Below are 20,806 nucleotides of genomic sequence, written 5' to 3' on the forward strand. Positions count from 1 at the left end.
AGCACTGGTATTTAGCAGAATGTGGGCATGAGCACTGGTATTTAGCAGAATGCAGGCATTAGCAAACGTAATGAGCAGAACGTGGGCATCAGCACGGGTATTTAGAAGAACGTGGGCATCGGCACTGGTATTGAGCAGAATATGAGCAGCAGCATTGGAATTGAGCAGAATCCGGGCATCAGCACTGGTATTGAGCATAATGTGGGCATCAGCACTGGTATTTAGCAGAATATTAGGCATCAGCACTGGTATTGAGCAGAATGTGAACACCAGCACTGATATTGAGCAGAATGTGAGCAGCAGCACTGGAATTGAGCAGAATGCGGGCATCAGCATTGGTATTGAGCAGAATGTGGTCATCAGCACTGGTATGAAGCAGAATGTGGGCATCAGCACTGGTATTGAGCAGAATGCGGGCATCAACAGTGGTATTCAGCAGAACAGGCATCAGCACTGGTATTGAGCAGAATGTGGGTGCCAGCAGTGGTAATGAGCAGAATGTGGGCACCAGCACTGGTATTCAGCGGAATGTGGGCATCAGCACTGGTACTCAGTAGAATGTGAGCAGCAGCACTGGAATTGAGCAGAATGTGAGCACCAGCACTGGTATTGAGCAGAATGTGGGCATCAGCACTGGTATTGAGCAGAATGTGGGCACCAGCACTGGAATTGAGCAGAATGTGGGCACCAGCATTGGAATTTAGCAGGATGTGGGGACCAGCACTGGTATTTAGCAGAATGTGGGAATCAGCACTGGTATTGATCAGAATGCAGGCATCAGCACTGTTATTGAGCAGAATGTGGGCGCCAGCACCGGTATTGAGCAGAACGTGGTCATCATCACTGGTATTTAGCAGAATGCAGGCATCACCAATGGTATTGAGCAGAATGTGGGCACCAGCGCTGAAATTGAGCAGAATGTGGACATCAGCGCTGGTAATGAGCAGAATGTGGGCACCAGCACTGCTATTGATCAGAATGTGAGTATCAGCACTGGTATTGAGCAGAATGTGGGCATCAGCACTGGAATTGAGCAGAATGTGGACACCGGCACTGGTATTGAGCAGAATGTGGGTTCCAGCAGTGGTATTGAGCAGAATGTGGGCTCTAGCAATGCTATTGGCCATAATGTGGGCACCAGCACTGATATTGAGCAGAATGTGAGCAGCAGCACTGGTATTGAGCAGAATGTGGGCACCAGCGCTGGAATTGAGCAGAATGTGGGTTCCAGCAGTGGTATTGAGCAGAATGTGGGCTCTAGCAATGCTATTGGCCATAATGTGGGCACCAGCACTGGTATTGAGCAGAATGTGCACGTCGGCACAGGTATTGAGCAGAATGTGGGCATCAGCACTGGTATTGAACAGAATGTAGGCCTCAGCACTGGTATTCACCATAATGTGGGCATCAGCACTGGTATTGAGCAGAATGTGGGCATCAGCACTGGCATTTAGCAGAATGTGGGCACTAGCACTGGTATTTAGTAGAATGTGGGCATGATTACTGGTATTTAGCAGAATGCAGGCATTAGCAAACGTAATGAGCAGAATGTGGGCATCAGCACGGGTATTGAGAAGAACGTGGGCATCGGCACTGGAATTGAGCAGAATATGAGCAGCAGCATTGGAATTGTGCAGAATGCGGGCATCAGCACTGGTATTGAGCATAATGTGGGCATCAGCAGTGGTATTGAGCACAATGCGGGCATCAGCAGTGGTATTTAGCAGAATATTAGGCATCAGCACTGGTATTGAGCAGAATGTGGACACCAGCACTGGTATTGAGCAGAATGTGAACAGCAGCACTGGAATTGAGCAGAATGCGGGCATCAGCAATGGTATTGACAGAATGCGGTCATCAGCACTGGTATGAAGCTGAATGTGGGCATCAGCACTGGTATTGAGCAGAATGTGGGCATCAACAGTGGTATTCTGCAGAACAGGCATCAGCACTGGTATTGAGCAGAATGTGGGTGCCAGCAGTGGTATTGAGAAGAATGTGGGCACCAGAACTGGTATTGAGCGGAATGTGGGCATCAGCACTGGTACTGAGTAGAATGTGAGCAGCAGCACTGGAATTGAGCAGAATGTGGGCATCAGCACTGGTATTGAGCAGAATGTGAGCAGCAGCACTGGAATTGAGCAGAATGCGGGCATCAGCACTGGTATTGAGCAAAATGTGGGCACCAGCACTGGAATTTAGCAGAATGTGGGCACCAGCATTAGAATTGAGCAGAATGTGGGCATCAGCACTGGTATTGAGCAGAATGCGGGCATCAGCACTATTATTGAGTAGAATGTGGGCACCATCCCTGGTATTGAGCAGAATGCAGGCATCAGCACTGGTATTGAGCAGAATGTGGGCACCAGCATTGGAATTGAGCAGAATGTGAGCAGCAGCACTGGAATTGAGCAGAATGTGGGCATCAGCACTGGAATTGAGCTGAACGCGGTCATCAGCACTGGTATTTAGCAGAATGCAGGCATCAGCAATGGTATTGAGCAGAATGTGGGCACCAGCACTGCTATTGATCAGAATGTGGGTATCAACACTGGTATTGAGCAGAATGTGGACATCAGCACTGGTAATGAGCAGAATGTGGGCACCAGCACTGCTATTGATCAGAATGTGGGTATCAACACTGGTATTGAGCAGAATGTGAGCAGCAGTACTGGAATTGAACAGAATGTGGGCATCAGCACTGGAATTGAGCAGAATGTGGGCACCAGCACTGGTATTGAGCAGAATGTGGGTTCCAGCAGTGGTATTGGCCATAATGTGGGCATCAGCACTGGTATTGAGCAGAATGTGGGCACCAGCGCTGGAATTGAGCACAATGCGGCACCAGCTTTGGAATTCAGAAGAATGTGGGCATCAGCACTGGTATTGAGCAGAATGTGGGCACCAGCGCTGGAATTGAGCAGAATGTGGCACCAGCTTTGGAATTCAGAAGAATGTGGGCATCAGCACTGGCATTGAGCAGAATGTGGGCACCAGCACTGGTATTGAGCAGAATGTGGGCACCAGCACTGGTATTTAGCAGAATGTGGGCATGAGCACTTGTATTTAGCAGAATGCAGGCATTAGCAAACGTAATGAGCAGAACGTGGGCATCAGCACGGGTATTTAGAAGAACGTGGGCATCGGCACTGGTATTGAGCAGAATATGAGCAGCAGCATTGGAATTGAGCAGAATGCGGGCATCAGCACTGGTATTGAGCATAATGTGGGTATCAGCACTGGTATTTAGCAGAATATTAGGCATCAGCACTGGTATTGAGCAGAATGTGGACACCAGCACTGATATTGAGCAGAATGTGAGCAGCAGCACTGGAATTGAGCAGAATGCGGGCATCAGCATTGGTATTGAGCAGAATGTGGTCATCAGCACTGGTATGAAGCAGAATGTGGGCATCAGCACTGGTATTGAGCAGAATGCGGGCATCAACAGTGGTATTCAGCAGAACAGGCATCAGCACTGGTATTGAGCAGAATGTGGGTGCCAGCAGTGGTAATGAGCAGAATGTGGGCACCAGCACTGGTATTGAGCGGAATGTGGGCATCAGCACTGGTATTGAGCAGAATGTGAGCAGCAGCACTGGAATTGAGCAGAATGTGAGCACCAGCACTGGTATTGAGCAGAATGTGGGCATCAGCACTGGTATTGAGCAGAATGTGGGCACCAGCACTGGAATTGAGCAGAATGTGGGCACCAGCATTGGAATTTAGCAGATTGTGGGGACCAGCACTGGTATTTAGCAGAATGCGGGAATCAGCACTGGTATTGATCAGAATGCAGGCATCAGCACTGTTATTGAGCAGAATGTGGGTGCCAGGACCGGTATTGAGCAGAATGTGGACATCAGCACTGAAATTGAGCAGAATGTGGACATCAGCACTGCTATTGATCAGAATGTGAGTATTAGCACTGGTATTGAGCAGAATGTGGGCATCAGCACTGGAATTGAGCAGAATGTGGACACCGGCACTGGTATTGAGCAGAATGTGGGTTCCAGTAGTGGTATTGAGCAGAATGTGGGCACCAGCGCTGGAATTGAGCAGAATGTGGGCACCAGCACTGGTATTGAGCAGAATGTGCACGTCGGCACAGGTATTGAGCAGAATGTGGGCATCAGCACTGGTATTGAACAGAATGTAGGCCTCAGCACTGGTATTCACCATAATGTGGGCATCAGCACTGGTATTGAGCAGAATGTGGGCACCAGCACTGGTATTTAGCAGAATGTGGGCACTAGCACTGGTATTTAGTAGAATGTGGGCATGATTACTGGTATTTAGCAGAATGCAGGCATTAGCAAACGTAATGAGCAGAATGTGGGCATCAGCACGGGTATTGAGAAGAACGTGGGCATCAGCAGTGGTATTGAGCACAATGCGGGCATCAGCAGTGGTATTTAGCAGAATATTAGGCATCGGCACTGGTATTGAGCAGAATGTGGAAACCAGCAATGGTATTGACAGAATGCGGTCATCAGCACTGGTATGAAGCTGAATGTGGGCATCAGCACTGGTATTGAGCAGAATGCGGGCATCAGCACTGGTAATGAGCAGAATGTGGGCACCATCCCTGGTATTGAGCAGAATGCAGGCATCAGCACTGGTATTGAGCAGAATATGAGCAGCAGCATTGGAATTGAGCAGAATGCGGGCATCAGCACTGGTATTGAGCATACTGTGGGCATCAGCAGTGGTATTGAGCACAATGCGGGCATCAGCAGTGGTATTTAGCAGAATATTAGGCATCAGCACTGGTATTGAGCAGAATGTGGAAACCAGCAATGGTATTGACAGAATGCGGTCATCAGCACTGGTATGAAGCTGAATGTGGGCATCAGCACTGGTATTGAGCAGAATGCGGGCATCAACAGTGGTATTCTGCAGAACAGGCATCAGCACTGGTATTGAGAAGAATGTGGGCACCAGCACTGGAATTGAGCAGAATGTGGGCATCAGCACTGGTAATGAGCAGAATGTGGGCACCATCCCTGGTATTGAGCAGAATGCAGGCATCAGCACTGGTATTGAGCAGAATATGGGCACCAGCATTGGAATTGAGCAGAATGTGAGCAGCAGCACTGGAATTGAGCAGAATGTGGGCATCAGCACTGGAATCGAGCTGAACGCGGTCATCAGCACTGGTATTTAGCCGAATGCAGGCATCAGCAATGGTATTGAGCAGAATGTGGGCACCAGCACTGGAATTGAGCAGAATGTGGACATCAGCACTGGTAATGAGCAGAATGTGGGCACCAGCACTGCTACTGATCAGAATGTGGGTATCAACACTGGTATTGAGCAGAATGTGAGCAGCAGTACTGGAATTGAAGAGAATGTGGGCATCAGCACTGGAATTGAGCAGAATGTGGGCACCAGCACTGGTATTGAGCAGAATGTGGGTTCCAGCAGTGGTATTGGCCATAATGTGGGCATCAGCACTGCTATTGAGCAGAATGTGGACACCAGCACTGATATTGAGCAGAATGTGCACGTCGGCATAGGTATTGAGCAGAATGTGGGCATCAGCACTGGTATTGAACAGAATTTGGGCCTCAGCACTGGTATTGACCAAAATGTGGGCATCAGCACTGGTATTGAGCAGAATGTGGGCACCAGCACTGGTATTTAGCAGAATGTGGCACTAGCACTGGTATTTAGCAGAATGTGGGCATGAGAACTGGTATTTAGCAGAATGCAGGCATTAGCAAACGTAATGAGCAGAACATGGACATCAGCACGGGTATTGAGAAGAACGTGGGCATCGGCACTGGTATTGAGCAGAATGTAGGCACCAGCACTTGTATTGAGCAGAATGTGCACGTCGGCACAGGTATTGAGCAGAATGTGGGCATCAGCACTGGTATTGAACAGAATTTGGGCCTCAGCACTGGTATCAACCAAAATGTGGGCATCAACACTGCTATTGAGCAGAATGTGGGCATCAGCACTGGTATTGAGCAGAATGTGGGCACCAGCACTGGCATTTAGCAGAATGTGGGCACTAGCACTGGTATTTAGTAGAATGTGGGCATGATTACTGGTATTTAGCAGAATGCAGGCATTAGCAAACGTAATGAGCAGAATGTGGGCATCAGCACGGGTATTGAGAAGAACGTGAGCATCGGCACTGGTATTGAGCATAATATGAGCAGCAGCATTGGAATTGAGCAGAATGCGTTCATCAGCACTGGTATTGAGCATAATGTGGGCATCAGCACTGGTATTGAGCAGAATGTGGCCATCAGCAGTGGTATTGAGCACAATGCGGGCATCAGCAGTGGTATTTAGCAGAATATTAGGCATCAGCACTGGTATTGAGCAGAATATGGACACCAGCACTGGTATTGAGCAGAATGTGAACAGCAGCACTGGAATTGAGCAGAATGCGGGCATCAGCAATGGTATTGACAGAATGCGGTCATCAGCACTGGTATGAAGCTGAATGTGGGCATCAGCACTGGTATTGAGCAGAATGCAGGCATCAACAGTGGTATTCTGCAGAACAGGCATCAGCACTGGTATTGAGCAGAATGTGGGTGCCAGCAGTGGTATTGAGCAGAATGTGGGCACCAGAACTGGTATTGAGCGGAATGTGGGCATCAGCACTGGTACTGAGTAGAATGTGAGCAGCAGCACTGGAATTGAGCAGAATGTGGGCATCAGCAGTGGTATTGAGCAGAATGTGAGCAGCAGCACTGGAATTGAGCAGAATGCGGGCATCAGCACTGGTATTGAGCAAAATGTGGGCACCAGCACTGGAATCTAGCAGAATGTGGGCACCAGCATTAGAATTGAGCAGAATATGGGCATCAGCACTGGTATTGAGCAGAATGCGGGCATCAGCACTATTATTGAGTAGAATGTGGGCACCATCCCTGGTATTGAGCAGAATGCAGGCATCAGCACTGGTATTGAGCAGAATGTGGGCACCAGCATTGGAATTGAGCAGAATGTGAGCAGCAGCACTGGAATTGAGCAGACTGTGGGCATCAGCACTGGAATTGAGCTGAACGCGGTCATAAGCACTGGTATTTAGCCGAATGCAGGCATCAGCAATGGTATTGAGCAGAATGTGGGCACCAGCACTGGAATTGAGCAGAATGTGGACATCAGCACTGGTAATGAGCAGAATGTGGGCACCAGCACTGCTATTGATCAGAATGTGGGTATCAACACTGGTATTGAGCAGAATGTGAGCAGCAGTACTGGAATTGAACAGAATGTGGGCATCAGCACTGGAATTGAGCAGAATGTGGGCACCAGCACTGGTATTGAGCAGAATGTGGGTTCCAGCAGTGGTATTGGCCATAATGTGGGCATCAGCACTGGCATTGAGCAGAATGTGGGCACCAGCACTGGTATTGAGCAGAATGTGCACGTCGGCATAGGTATTGAGCAGAATGTGGGCATCAGCACTGGTATTGAACAGAATTTGGCCCTCAGCACTGGTATTGACCAAAATGTGGGCACCAGCACTGGTATTGAGCAGAATGTGGGCACCAGCACTGGTATATAGCAGAACGTGGGCACTAGCACTGGTATTTAGCAGAATGTGGGCATGAGAACTGGTATTTAGCAGAATGCAGGCATTAGCAAACGTAATGAGCAGAACGTGGACATCAGCACGGGTATTGAGAAGAACGTGGGCATCGGCACTGGTATTGAGCAGAATGTGGGCACCAGCACTGGTATTGAGCAGAATGTTCACGTCTGCACAGGTATTGAGCAGAATGTGGGCATCAGCACTGGTATTGAACAGAATTTGGGCCTCAGCACTGGTATTGACCAAAATGTGGGCATCAGCACTGGTATTGAGCAGAATGTGGGCACCATCACTGGTATTGAGCAGAATGTGGGTTCCAGCAGTGATATTGGCCATAATGTCGGCACCAGCACTGGTATTGAGCAGAATGTGGGCACCAGCGCTGGAATTGAGCAGAATGCGGACACCAGCTTTGGAATTCAGAAGAATGTGGGCATCAGCACTGGTATTGAGCAGAATGTGGGCACCAGCACTGGTATTGAGCAGAATGTTCACGTCTGCACAGGTATTGAGCAGAATGTGGGCATCAGCACTGGTATTGACCAAAATGTGGGCCTCAGCACTGGTATTGACCAAAAAGTGGGCATCAACACGGGTATTGAGAAGAACGTGGGCATCGGCACTGGTATTGAGCAGAATATGAGCAGCAGCATTGGAATTGAGTAGAATGCGGTCATCAGCACTGGTATTGAGCATAACGTGGGCATCAGCACTGGTATTGAGCAGAATGTGGCCATCAGCACTGGTATTGAGCACAATGCAGGCATCAGCACTGGTATTTAGCAAAATATTAGGCATCAGCACTGGTATTGAGCAGAATGTGTGTGCCAGTAGTGGTATTGAGCAGAATCTGGACACCGGCACTGGTATTGAGCGGAATGTAATGTGGGCATCAGCACTGGTATTGAGCAGAATGTGAGCAGCAGCACTGGAATTGAGCAGAATGCGGGCATCAGCACTGGTATTGAGCAGAATGTGGCAATCAGCAATGGTATTGAGCAGAATGCGGGCATCAACAGTGGTATTCAGCAGAATAGGCATCAGCACTGGTATTGAGCAGAATGTGGGTGCCAGCAGTGGTATTGAGCAGAATGTGGGCCTCAGCAGTGGTATTGAGCAGAATGCGGGCATCAACAGTGGTATTCATCAGAATAGGCATCAGCAGTGGTTTTGAGCAGAATGTGGGTGCCAGCAGTGGTATTGAGCAGAATGTGGGCACCTGCACTGGTATTGAGCGGAATGTCGGCATCAGCACTGGTGCTGAGCATAATGTGAGCAGCAGCATTGGTATTGAGCAGAATGTGGGCACCAGCAGAGGTATTGAGCAGAATGTGAGCAGCAGCAGCACTGGAATTGAGCAGAATGCGGGCATCAGCACTGGTATTGAGCAAAATGTGGGCACCAGCACTGGAAATTAGCAGACTGTGGGCACCAGCATTGGAATTGAGCAGAATGTGGGCACCAGCACTGGAATTAGGCAGAATGTGGGCACCAGCATTGGAATTGAGCAGAATGTGCACATCGACACAGGTATTTAGCAGAATGCGGGCATCAACAGTGGTATTCAGCAGAATAGGCATCAGCACTGGTATTGAGCAGAATGTGGGTGTCAGCAGTGGTATTGAGCAGAATGTGGGCACCTGCACTGGTATTGAGCGGAATGTGGGCATCAGCACTGGTACTGAGCAGAATGTGAGCAGCAGCACTGGAATTGAGCAGAATGTGGGCATCAGCAGTGGTATTGAGCAGAATGTGGGCATCAGCACTGGAATTGAGCAGAATGCGGGCATCAGCACTGGTATTGAGCAAAATGTGGGCCTCAGCACTGGTATTGACCAGAATGTGGGCATCAGCACTGGTATTGAGCAGAATGTGGGCACCAGCACTGGTATTTAGCAGATTGTGGGCATGAGCACTGGTATTTAGCAGAATGCAGGCATTAGCAAACGTAATGAGTAGAACGTGGGCATCAGCACTGGTATTGAAGAGAACATAGGCATCGGCACTGGTATTGAGCAGAATATGAGCAGCACCACTGGTATTGAGCAGAATGTGGACACCAGCACTGGCATTGAGCAGAATGTGAGCAGCAGCACTGGAATTGAGCAGAATGCGGGCATCAGCAATGGTATTGAGCAGAATGCGGTCAACAGCACTGGTATGAAGCAGAATGTGGGCATCAGCACTGGTATTGAGCAGAATGCGGGCATCAACAGTGGTATTCAGCAGAATAGGCATCAGCACTGGTACTGAGCAGAATGTGAGCAGCAGCACTGGAATTGAGCAGAATGTGGGCACCTGCACTGGTATTGAGCGGAATGTGGGCATCAGTACTGGTATTGAGCAGAATGTGGGCACCAACACTGGAATTGAGCAGAATGTGGGCACCAGCATTGGAATTTAGCAGAATGTGGGGACCAGCACTGGTATTGAGCAGGACGCGGTCATCAGCACTGGTATTTAGCAGAATGCAGGCATCAGCAATGGTATTGAGCAGAATGTGGGCACCAGCACTGGAATTGAGCAGAATGTGGACATCAGCACTGGTAATGAGCAGAATGTGAGCACCAGCACTGCTATTGATCAGAATGTGGGTATCAACAGTGGTATTCAGCAGAATAGGCATCAGCACTGGTATTGAGCAGAATGTGGGTGCCAGCAGTGGTATTGAGCAGAATGTGCGCACCAGCACTGGTATTGACCGGAATGTGGGCATCAGCACTGGTACTGAGCAGAATGTGAGCAGCATCACTGGAAATGAGCAGAATGTGGGCATCAGCAGTGGTATTGAGCAGAATGTGAGCAGCAGCACTGGAATTGAGCAGAATGCGGGCATCAGCACTGGTATTGAGCAAAATGTGGGCACCAGCACTGGAATTTAGCAGAATGTGGGCACCAGCATTGGAATTGAGTAGAATGTGGGCATCAGCACTGGTATTGAGCAGAATGCCGGCATCAGCACTGGTATTGAGCAGAATGTGGGCACCAGCATTGGAATTGAGCAGAATGTGAGCAGCAGCACTGGAATTGAGCATAATGTAGGCATCAGCACTGGAATTGAGCAGAATGTGGGCACCAGCATTGGAATTGAGAAGAATGTGAGCACCAGCACTTGTATTGAGCGGAATGTGGGCAGCAGCACTGGTACTGAGCAAAATGTAAGCAGCAGCACTGGAATTGAGCAGAATGTGGGCATCAGCACTGGTATTGAGCAGAATGTGGGCACCAACACTGGAATTGAGCAGAATGTGGACATCAGCACTGCTAATGAGCAGAATGTGGGCACCAGCACTGCTATTGATCAGAATGTGGGTATCAGCACTGGTATTGAGCAGAATGTCAGCAGCAGTACTGGAATTGAGCAGAATGTGGGCATCAGCACTGGAATTGAGCAGAATGTGGGCACCAGCACTGGTATTGAGCAGAATGTGGGTTCCAGCAGTGGTATTGAGCAGAATGTGGGCTCTAGTAATGGTATTGGTCATAATGTGGGCATCAGCACTGGTATTGAGCAGAATGTGAGCAGCAGCACTAGAATTGAGCAGAATGTGGGCACCAGCACTGGTATTGAGCAGAATGTGGGTACTAGCACTGGTATTGAGCATAATGTGAGCACCAGCACTGGTATTGAGCAGAATGTGGGCATCAGCACAGGTATTGAGCAGAATGTGGGCATCAGCACTGGTATTGAGCAGAACGCGGGCATCAGCACTGGTATTGAGCAGAATGTGGGTTCCAACAGTGGTATTGAGCAGAATGTGGGCATCAGCACTGGTATTGAGCAGAATGTGAGCAGCAGCACTGGAATTGAGCAGAATATTAGGCATCAGCACTGGTATTCAGCAGAACGCGGGCATCAGCACTGGTATTAAGCAGAATGTGGGCATCAGCCCTGATATTGAGCAGAATGTGAGCAGCAGCACTGGTATTGAGCAGAATGTGGGCATCAGCACTGGTATTGAGCACAACACGGGCATCAGCACTGGTATTGAGTGTGGGCATCAGCACTGGTATTGAGCAGAACGCGGGCATCAGCACTGTTATTGGGCACAACGTGGGCATCAGCACTGGTATTGAGCGTGGGCATCAGCACTTGGTTTGAGCAGAATACGGGCATCAGCACTGGTATTGAGCAGAATGGAAGCATCAGCACTAGTATTGAGCAGAATATGAGCAGCAGCACTGGTATTGAGCAGAATGTTGGCATATGCACTGGTATTGAGCACAACACGGGCATCAGCACTGGTATTGAGCGTGGGCATAAGCACTGGTATATAGCAGAACACGGGCATCAGCACTGTTATTGGGCACAACGTGGGCATCAGCACTGGTATTGAGCATGGGCATCAGCTCTGGTATTGAGCAGAATGTGGGCATCAGCACTGGTATTGAGCAGAATGTAAGCAGCAGCACTGGAATTGAGCAAAATGTGGGCATCAGCACTTGTATTGAGCAGAATGTGGGCACCAGCACTGGAATTGAGCAGAATGTGGGCACCAGCATTGGAATTTAGCAGAATGTGGGACCAGCACTGGTATTTAGCAGAATGCGGGCATCGGCACTGGTATTGATCAGAATGCAGGCATCAGCACTGTTACTGAGCAGAATGTGGGCACCAGCACTGGTATTGAGCAGAACGTGGTCATCAGCACTGGTATTTAGCAGAATGCATGCATCAGCAATGGTATTGAGCAGAATGTGGGAACCAGCACTGAAATTGAGCAGAATGTGGACATCAGCACTGGTATTGAGCAGAATGTGGGCACCATCACTGGTATTGATCAGAATGTGGGTATCAGCACTGGTATTGAGCAGAATGTGGGTTCCAGCAGTGGTATTGAGCAGAATGTGGGCACTATCACTGGTATTGAGCATACTGTGGGCACCCGCACTGGTATTGAGCAGAATGTGAGCAGCAGCACTGGAATTGAGCAGAATGTGGGCACCAGCACTGGTATTGAGCAGAATGTGGGTACTAGCACTGGTATTGAGCAGAATGTGGGCACTAGCACTGGAATTGAGCAGAATGTGGGCACCAGCACTGGTATTGAACAGGATGTTGGTTCCAGCAGTGGTATTGAGCTGAATGTGGGCACTAGCACTGGTATTGAGCATAATGTGGGCACCCACCCGCACTGGTATTGAGCAGAATGTGAGCAGCAGCACTGGAATTGAGCAGAATGTGGACACCAGCACTGGTATTGAGCAGAATGTGGGTTCCAGCAGTGGTATTGAGCAGAATGTGGGCTCTAGTAATGCTATTGGCCATAATGTGGGCACCAGCACTGGTATTGAGCAGAATGTGAGCAGCAGCACTGGAATTGAGCAGAATGTCGGCACCAGCACTGGTATTGAGCAGAATGTGGGTACTAGCACTGGTATTGAGCATAATGTGAGCACCAGCACTGGTATTGAGCAGAATGTGGGCATCAGCACAGGTACTGAGCAGAATGTGGGCATCAGCACTGGTATTGAGCAGAACGCGGGCATCAGCACTGGTATTGAGCAGGATGTGGGTTCCAGCAGTGGTATTGAGCAGAATGTGGGCATCAGCACTGGTATTGAGCAGAATACGGGCATCAGCACTTGTATTTAGCAGAATATTAGGCATCAGCACTGGTATTCAGCAGAACGCGGGCATCAGCACTGGTATTGAGCCGAATGTGGGCATCAGCCCTGATATTGAGCAGAATGTGAGCAGCAGCACTGGTATTGAGCAGAATGTGGGCATCAGCACTGGTATTGAGCACAACACGGGCATCAGCACTGGTATTGAGTGTGGGCATCAGCACTGGTATTGGGCACAACGTGGGCATCAGCACTGGTATTGAGCGTGGGCATCAGCACTTGGTTTGAGCAGAATACGGGCATCAGCACTGGTATTGAGCAGAATGGAAGCATCAGCACTAGTATTGAGCAGAATATGAGCAGCAGCACTGGTATTGAGCAGAATGTTGGCATCTGCACTGGTATTGAGCACAACACGGCATCAGCACTGGTATTGAGCGTGGGCATCAGCACTGGTATATAGCAGAACGCGGGCATCAGCACTGGTATTGGGCACAACGTGGGCATCAGCACTGGTATTGAACATGGGCATCAGCTCTGGTATTGAGCAGAATATGGGCATCAGCACTGGTATTGAGCAGAATGTAAGCAGCAGCACTGGAATTGAGCAGAATGTGGGCATCAGCACTTGTATTGAGCAGAATGTGGGCACCAGCACTGGAATTGAGCAGAATGTGGGCACCAGCATTGGAATTTAGCAGAATGTGGGACCAGCACTGGTATTTAGCAGAATGCGGGCATCGGCACTGGTATTGATCAGAATGCAGGCATCAGCACTGTTACTGAGCAGAATGTGGGCACCAGCACTGGTATTGAGACGAACTTGGTCGTCAGCACTGGTATTTAGCAGAATGCATGCATCAGCAATGGTATTGAGCAGAATGTGGGCACCAGCACTGGTATTGATCAGAATGTGGGTATCAGCACTGGTATTGAGCAGAATGTGGGTTCCAGCAGTGGTATTGAGCAGAATGTGGGCACTATCACTGGTATTGAGCATACTGTGGGCACCCGCACTTGTATTGAGCAGAATGTGAGCAGCAGCACTGGAATTGAACAGAATGTGGGCACCAGCACTGGCATTGAGCAGAATGTGGTTACTAGCACTGGTATCGAGCAGAATGTGGGCACCAGCACTGGTATTGAACAGAATGTGGGTTCCAGCAGTGGTATTGAGCTGAATGTGGGCACTAGTACTGGTATTGAGCATAATGTGGGCACCCACCCGCACTGGTATTGAGCAGAATGTGAGCAGCAGCACTGGAATTGAGCAGAATGTGGGCACCAGCACTGGTATTGAGCAGAATGTGGGTACTAGCACTGCTATTGAGCAGAATGTGAGCAACAGCACAGATATTGAGAAGAATGTGGGCATCAGCACTGGTATTGAGAAGAATGCGGGCATCAGCACTGGTATTAAGCAGAATGCAGGCATCAGCACTGGTATTGAGCAGAATGTGGGTTCCAGCACTGGTATTGAGCAGAATGTGGGCATCAGCACTGGTATTGAGCAGAACACAGGCATCAGCAAAGGTATTTAGCAGAATATTTGGCATCAACACTGGTATTCAGCAGAACGCCGGCATCAGCACTGGTATTGAGCAGAATGTGGGCATCAGCACTGGTATTGAGCAGAATGTGAGCAGCAGCACTGGTATTGAGCAGAATGTGGGCATCAGCACTGGTATTCAGCACAACACGGGCATCAGCACTGGTATTGAGCGTGGGCATCAGCACTGGTATTGAGCAGAATGCGGGCATCAGCACTGGTATTGGGCACAATGCGGGCATCAGCACTGGTATTGAGCAGAATGTGTGCATCAGCACTTGCATTGAGCAGAATGTGAGCAGCAGCACTGGTATTGAGCAGAATGCGGGCATCAGAACTGGTATTGAGCAGAACGCGGGCATCAGCATTGGTATTGAGCAGAATGTGGGCGCTAGCACTGGTATTTAGCATAATGTGGGCACCAGCACTGGTATAGAGCAGAATGTGAGCAGAACGCACTGGAATTGAGCAGAATGTGTGCACCAGCACTGGTATTGAGCAGAATGCGGGCACTAGCGCTGGTATTGAGCATACTGTGGGCACCAGCATTGGAATTTAGCAGATTGTGGGGACCAGCACTGGTATTTAGCAGAATGCGGGAATCAGCACTGGTATTGATCAGAATGCAGGCATCAGCACTGTTATTGAGCAGAATGTGGGTGCCAGGACCGGTATTGAGCAGAATGTGGACATCAGCACTGAAATTGAGCAGAATGTGGACATCAGCACTGCTATTGATCAGAATGTGAGTATTAGCACTGGTATTGAGCAGAATGTGGGCATCAGCACTGGAATTGAGCAGAATGTGGACACCGGCACTGGTATTGAGCAGAATGTGGGTTCCAGTAGTGGTATTGAGCAGAATGTGGGCACCAGCGCTGGAATTGAGCAGAATGTGGGCACCAGCACTGGTATTGAGCAGAATGTGCACGTCGGCACAGGTATTGAGCAGAATGTGGGCATCAGCACTGGTATTGAACAGAATGTAGGCCTCAGCACTGGTATTCACCATAATGTGGGCATCAGCACTGGTATTGAGCAGAATGTGGGCACCAGCACTGGTATTTAGCAGAATGTGGGCACTAGCACTGGTATTTAGTAGAATGTGGGCATGATTACTGGTATTTAGCAGAATGCAGGCATTAGCAAACGTAATGAGCAGAATGTGGGCATCAGCACGGGTATTGAGAAGAATGTGGGCATCAGCAGTGGTATTGAGCACAATGCGGGCATCAGCAGTGGTATTTAGCAGAATATTAGGCATCGGCACTGGTATTGAGCAGAATGTGGAAACCAGCAATGGTATTGACAGAATGCGGTCATCAGCACTGGTATGAAGCTGAATGTGGGCATCAGCACTGGTATTGAGCAGAATGCGGGCATCAGCACTGGTAATGAGCAGAATGTGGGCACCATCCCTGGTATTGAGCAGAATGCAGGCATCAGCACTGGTATTGAGCAGAATATGAGCAGCAGCATTGGAATTGAGCAGAATGCGGGCATCAGCACTGGTATTGAGCATACTGTGGGCATCAGCAGTGGTATTGAGCACAATGCGGGCATCAGCAGTGGTATTTAGCAGAATATTAGGCATCAGCACTGGTATTGAGCAGAATGTGGAAACCAGCAATGGTATTGACAGAATGCGGTCATCAGCACTGGTATGAAGCTGAATGTGGGCATCAGCACTGGTATTGAGCAGAATGCGGGCATCAACAGTGGTATTCTGCAGAACAGGCATCAGCACTGGTATTGAGAAGAATGTGGGCACCAGCACTGGAATTGAGCAGAATGTGGGCATCAGCACTGGTAATGAGCAGAATGTGGGCACCATCCCTGGTATTGAGCAGAATGCAGGCATCAGCACTGGTATTGAGCAGAATATGGGCACCAGCATTGGAATTGAGCAGAATGTGAGCAGCAGCACTGGAATTGAGCAGAATGTGGGCATCAGCACTGGAATCGAGCTGAACGCGGTCATCAGCACTGGTATTTAGCCGAATGCAGGCATCAGCAATGGTATTGAGCAGAATGTGGGCACCAGCACTGGAATTGAGCAGAATGTGGACATCAGCACTGGTAATGAGCAGAATGTGGGCACCAGCACTGCTACTGATCAGAATGTGGGTATCAACACTGGTATTGAGCAGAATGTGAGCAGCAGTACTGGAATTGAAGAGAATGTGGGCATCAGCACTGGAATTGAGCAGAATGTGGGCACCAGCACTGGTATTGAGCAGAATGTGGGTTCCAGCAGTGGTATTGGCCATAATGTGGGCATCAGCACTGCTATTGAGCAGAATGTGGACACCAGCACTGATATTGAGCAGAATGTGCACGTCGGCATAGGTATTGAGCAGAATGTGGGCATCAGCACTGGTATTGAACAGAATTTGGGCCTCAGCACTGGTATTGACCAAAATGTGGGCATCAGCACTGGTATTGAGCAGAATGTGGGCACCAGCACTGGTATTTAGCAGAATGTGGCACTAGCACTGGTATTTAGCAGAATGTGGGCATGAGAACTGGTATTTAGCAGAATGCAGGCATTAGCAAACGTAATGAGCAGAACATGGACATCAGCACGGGTATTGAGAAGAACGTGGGCATCGGCACTGGTATTGAGCAGAATGTAGGCACCAGCACTTGTATTGAGCAGAATGTGCACGTCGGCACAGGTATTGAGCAGAATGTGGGCATCAGCACTGGTATTGAACAGAATTTGGGCCTCAGCACTGGTATCAACCAAAATGTGGGCATCAACACTGCTATTGAGCAGAATGTGGGCATCAGCACTGGTATTGAGCAGAATGTGGGCACCAGCACTGGCATTTAGCAGAATGTGGGCACTAGCACTGGTATTTAGTAGAATGTGGGCATGATTACTGGTATTTAGCAGAATGCAGGCATTAGCAAACGTAATGAGCAGAATGTGGGCATCAGCACGGGTATTGAGAAGAACGTGAGCATCGGCACTGGTATTGAGCATAATATGAGCAGCAGCATTGGAATTGAGCAGAATGCGTTCATCAGCACTGGTATTGAGCATAATGTGGGCATCAGCACTGGTATTGAGCAGAATGTGGCCATCAGCAGTGGTATTGAGCACAATGCGGGCATCAGCAGTGGTATTTAGCAGAATATTAGGCATCAGCACTGGTATTGAGCAGAATGTGGACACCAGCACTGGTATTGAGCAGAATGTGAACAGCAGCACTGGAATTGAGCAGAATGCGGGCATCAGCAATGGTATTGACAGAATGCGGTCATCAGCACTGGTATGAAGCTGAATGTGGGCATCAGCACTGGTATTGAGCAGAATGCAGGCATCAACAGTGGTATTCTGCAGAACAGGCATCAGCACTGGTATTGAGCAGAATGTGGGTGCCAGCAGTGGTATTGAGCAGAATGTGGGCACCAGAACTGGTATTGAGCGGAATGTGGGCATCAGCACTGGTACTGAGTAGAATGTGAGCAGCAGCACTGGAATTGAGCAGAATGTGGGCATCAGCAGTGGTATTGAGCAGAATGTGAGCAGCAGCACTGGAATTGAGCAGAATGCGGGCATCAGCACTGGTATTGAGCAAAATGTGGGCACCAGCACTGGAATCTAGCAGAATGTGGGCACCAGCATTAGAATTGAGCAGAATATGGGCATCAGCACTGGTATTGAGCAGAATGCGGGCATCAGCACTATTATTGAGTAGAATGTGGGCACCATCCCTGGTATTGAGCAGAATGCAGGCATCAGCACTGGTATTGAGCAGAATGTGGGCACCAGCATTGGAATTGAGCAGAATGTGAGCAGCAGCACTGGAATTGAGCAGACTGTGGGCATCAGCACTGGAATTGAGCTGAACGCGGTCATAAGCACTGGTATTTAGCCGAATGCAGGCATCAGCAATGGTATTGAGCAGAATGTGGGCACCAGCACTGGAATTGAGCAGAATGTGGACATCAGCACTGGTAATGAGCAGAATGTGGGCACCAGCACTGCTATTGATCAGAATGTGGGTATCAACACTGGTATTGAGCAGAATGTGAGCAGCAGTACTGGAATTGAACAGAATGTGGGCATCAGCACTGGAATTGAGCAGAATGTGGGCACCAGCACTGGTATTGAGCAGAATGTGGGTTCCAGCAGTGGTATTGGCCATAATGTGGGCATCAGCACTGGCATTGAGCAGAATGTGGGCACCAGCACTGGTATTGAGCAGAATGTGCACGTCGGCATAGGTATTGAGCAGAATGTGGGCATCAGCACTGGTATTGAACAGAATTTGGCCCTCAGCACTGGTATTGACCAAAATGTGGGCACCAGCACTGGTATTGAGCAGAATGTGGGCACCAGCACTGGTATATAGCAGAACGTGGGCACTAGCACTGGTATTTAGCAGAATGTGGGCATGAGAACTGGTATTTAGCAGAATGCAGGCATTAGCAAACGTAATGAGCAGAACGTGGACATCAGCACGGGTATTGAGAAGAACGTGGGCATCGGCACTGGTATTGAGCAGAATGTGGGCACCAGCACTGGTATTGAGCAGAATGTTCACGTCTGCACAGGTATTGAGCAGAATGTGGGCATCAGCACTGGTATTGAACAGAATTTGGGCCTCAGCACTGGTATTGACCAAAATGTGGGCATCAGCACTGGTATTGAGCAGAATGTGGGCACCATCACTGGTATTGAGCAGAATGTGGGTTCCAGCAGTGATATTGGCCATAATGTCGGCACCAGCACTGGTATTGAGCAGAATGTGGGCACCAGCGCTGGAATTGAGCAGAATGCGGACACCAGCTTTGGAATTCAGAAGAATGTGGGCATCAGCACTGGTATTGAGCAGAATGTGGGCACCAGCACTGGTATTGAGCAGAATGTTCACGTCTGCACAGGTATTGAGCAGAATGTGGGCATCAGCACTGGTATTGACCAAAATGTGGGCCTCAGCACTGGTATTGACCAAAAAGTGGGCATCAACACGGGTATTGAGAAGAACGTGGGCATCGGCACTGGTATTGAGCAGAATATGAGCAGCAGCATTGGAATTGAGTAGAATGCGGTCATCAGCACTGGTATTGAGCATAACGTGGGCATCAGCACTGGTATTGAGCAGAATGTGGCCATCAGCACTGGTATTGAGCACAATGCAGGCATCAGCACTGGTATTTAGCAAAATATTAGGCATCAGCACTGGTATTGAGCAGAATGTGTGTGCCAGTAGTGGTATTGAGCAGAATCTGGACACCGGCACTGGTATTGAGCGGAATGTAATGTGGGCATCAGCACTGGTATTGAGCAGAATGTGAGCAGCAGCACTGGAATTGAGCAGAATGCGGGCATCAGCACTGGTATTGAGCAGAATGTGGCAATCAGCAATGGTATTGAGCAGAATGCGGGCATCAACAGTGGTATTCAGCAGAATAGGCATCAGCACTGGTATTGAGCAGAATGTGGGTGCCAGCAGTGGTATTGAGCAGAATGTGGGCCTCAGCAGTGGTATTGAGCAGAATGCGGGCATCAACAGTGGTATTCATCAGAATAGGCATCAGCAGTGGTTTTGAGCAGAATGTGGGTGCCAGCAGTGGTATTGAGCAGAATGTGGGCACCTGCACTGGTATTGAGCGGAATGTCGGCATCAGCACTGGTGCTGAGCATAATGTGAGCAGCAGCATTGGTATTGAGCAGAATGTGGGCACCAGCAGAGGTATTGAGCAGAATGTGAGCAGCAGCAGCACTGGAATTGAGCAGAATGCGGGCATCAGCACTGGTATTGAGCAAAATGTGGGCACCAGCACTGGAAATTAGCAGACTGTGGGCACCAGCATTGGAATTGAGCAGAATGTGGGCACCAGCACTGGAATTAGGCAGAATGTGGGCACCAGCATTGGAATTGAGCAGAATGTGCACATCGACACAGGTATTGAGCAGAATGCGGGCATCAACAGTGGTATTCAGCAGAATAGGCATCAGCACTGGTATTGAGCAGAATGTGGGTGTCAGCAGTGGTATTGAGCAGAATGTGGGCACCTGCACTGGTATTGAGCGGAATGTGGGCATCAGCACTGGTACTGAGCAGAATGTGAGCAGCAGCACTGGAATTGAGCAGAATGTGGGCATCAGCAGT

General features: G+C 49.2%; 5 protein-coding genes across 5 annotated transcripts; all 5 read left to right on the forward strand.

Moving 5' to 3' along the window:
• The first annotated feature begins 1,698 nt into the window (after positions 1-1,698).
• On the forward strand, positions 1,699-5,647 carry LOC138448065 (putative per-hexamer repeat protein 5). The gene is made up of 5 exons (XM_069604606.1): positions 1,699-1,866; positions 2,476-2,867; positions 3,254-3,453; positions 3,800-3,991; positions 5,178-5,647. The coding sequence occupies exons 1-5, from the start codon at positions 1,699-1,701 to the stop codon at positions 5,645-5,647; spliced, it is 1,422 nt and encodes a 473-aa protein (XP_069460707.1).
• A 95-nt stretch (positions 5,648-5,742) lies between these two features.
• Positions 5,743-6,306, forward strand: LOC138448066 (uncharacterized). Its single transcript, XM_069604607.1, has 2 exons — positions 5,743-5,982; positions 6,070-6,306. Exons 1-2 carry the CDS (start codon positions 5,743-5,745, stop codon positions 6,304-6,306), a joined length of 477 nt encoding a protein of 158 aa, XP_069460708.1.
• A 3,843-nt stretch (positions 6,307-10,149) lies between these two features.
• Positions 10,150-13,157, forward strand: LOC138448067 (putative per-hexamer repeat protein 5). The gene is made up of 4 exons (XM_069604608.1): positions 10,150-10,359; positions 10,537-11,229; positions 12,227-12,499; positions 12,711-13,157. Exons 1-4 carry the CDS (start codon positions 10,150-10,152, stop codon positions 13,155-13,157), a joined length of 1,623 nt encoding a protein of 540 aa, XP_069460709.1.
• A 496-nt stretch (positions 13,158-13,653) lies between these two features.
• Positions 13,654-14,369, forward strand: LOC138448068 (uncharacterized). The gene is made up of 2 exons (XM_069604609.1): positions 13,654-13,713; positions 13,980-14,369. The coding sequence occupies exons 1-2, from the start codon at positions 13,654-13,656 to the stop codon at positions 14,367-14,369; spliced, it is 450 nt and encodes a 149-aa protein (XP_069460710.1).
• Positions 14,370-17,250: 2,881 nt separating this feature from the next.
• LOC138448069 (putative per-hexamer repeat protein 5) lies at positions 17,251-19,735 on the forward strand. The gene is made up of 5 exons (XM_069604610.1): positions 17,251-17,490; positions 17,578-17,806; positions 18,573-19,018; positions 19,106-19,378; positions 19,496-19,735. The coding sequence occupies exons 1-5, from the start codon at positions 17,251-17,253 to the stop codon at positions 19,733-19,735; spliced, it is 1,428 nt and encodes a 475-aa protein (XP_069460711.1).
• Positions 19,736-20,806: the final 1,071 nt, after the last annotated feature.

The sequence above is a fragment of the Ambystoma mexicanum genome, chromosome 3q (genome assembly GCF_040938575.1).
Source record: "Ambystoma mexicanum isolate Mex_15411 chromosome 3q, UKY_AmexF1_1, whole genome shotgun sequence".
Taxonomy (NCBI): Eukaryota; Metazoa; Chordata; class Amphibia; order Caudata; family Ambystomatidae; genus Ambystoma; species Ambystoma mexicanum.

Excerpts from the sequence above, each read along its gene's own strand:
- LOC138448065 (XM_069604606.1), top strand. The coding sequence starts at position 1,699 with ATGCGGGCATCAGCAGTGGTATTTAGCAGAATATTAGGCATCAGCACT. Across the intron at positions 1,867-2,475 it reads GAATGCGGTCATCAGCACTG|AATGCAGGCATCAGCAATGG; the intron begins GTATGAAGCTGA and ends GGTATTTAGCAG. Across the intron at positions 3,454-3,799 it reads GAATGCGGGCATCAACAGTG|GCATCAGCACTGTTATTGAG; the intron begins GTATTCAGCAGA and ends ATCAGAATGCAG.
- LOC138448066 (XM_069604607.1), top strand. The coding sequence starts at position 5,743 with ATGGACATCAGCACGGGTATTGAGAAGAACGTGGGCATCGGCACTGGT. Across the intron at positions 5,983-6,069 it reads GCACTGGTATTGAGCAGAAT|AATGCAGGCATTAGCAAACG; the intron begins GTGGGCACCAGC and ends GGTATTTAGCAG.
- LOC138448067 (XM_069604608.1), top strand. The coding sequence starts at position 10,150 with ATGTGGGTATCAACAGTGGTATTCAGCAGAATAGGCATCAGCACTGGT. Across the intron at positions 11,230-12,226 it reads GCACAGGTATTGAGCAGAAT|AATGCATGCATCAGCAATGG; the intron begins GTGGGCATCAGC and ends GGTATTTAGCAG. Across the intron at positions 12,500-12,710 it reads GCACTGGAATTGAGCAGAAT|AATGTGAGCAGCAGCACTGG; the intron begins GTGGGCACCAGC and ends GGTATTGAGCAG.
- LOC138448068 (XM_069604609.1), top strand. The coding sequence starts at position 13,654 with ATGGGCATCAGCTCTGGTATTGAGCAGAATATGGGCATCAGCACTGGT. Across the intron at positions 13,714-13,979 it reads GCACTGGTATTGAGCAGAAT|AATGCATGCATCAGCAATGG; the intron begins GTAAGCAGCAGC and ends GGTATTTAGCAG.
- LOC138448069 (XM_069604610.1), top strand. The coding sequence starts at position 17,251 with ATGGACATCAGCACGGGTATTGAGAAGAACGTGGGCATCGGCACTGGT. Across the intron at positions 17,491-17,577 it reads GCACTGGTATTGAGCAGAAT|AATGCAGGCATTAGCAAACG; the intron begins GTGGGCACCAGC and ends GGTATTTAGCAG. Across the intron at positions 17,807-18,572 it reads CAATGCGGGCATCAGCAGTG|GCATCAGCAATGGTATTGAG; the intron begins GTATTTAGCAGA and ends AGCCGAATGCAG.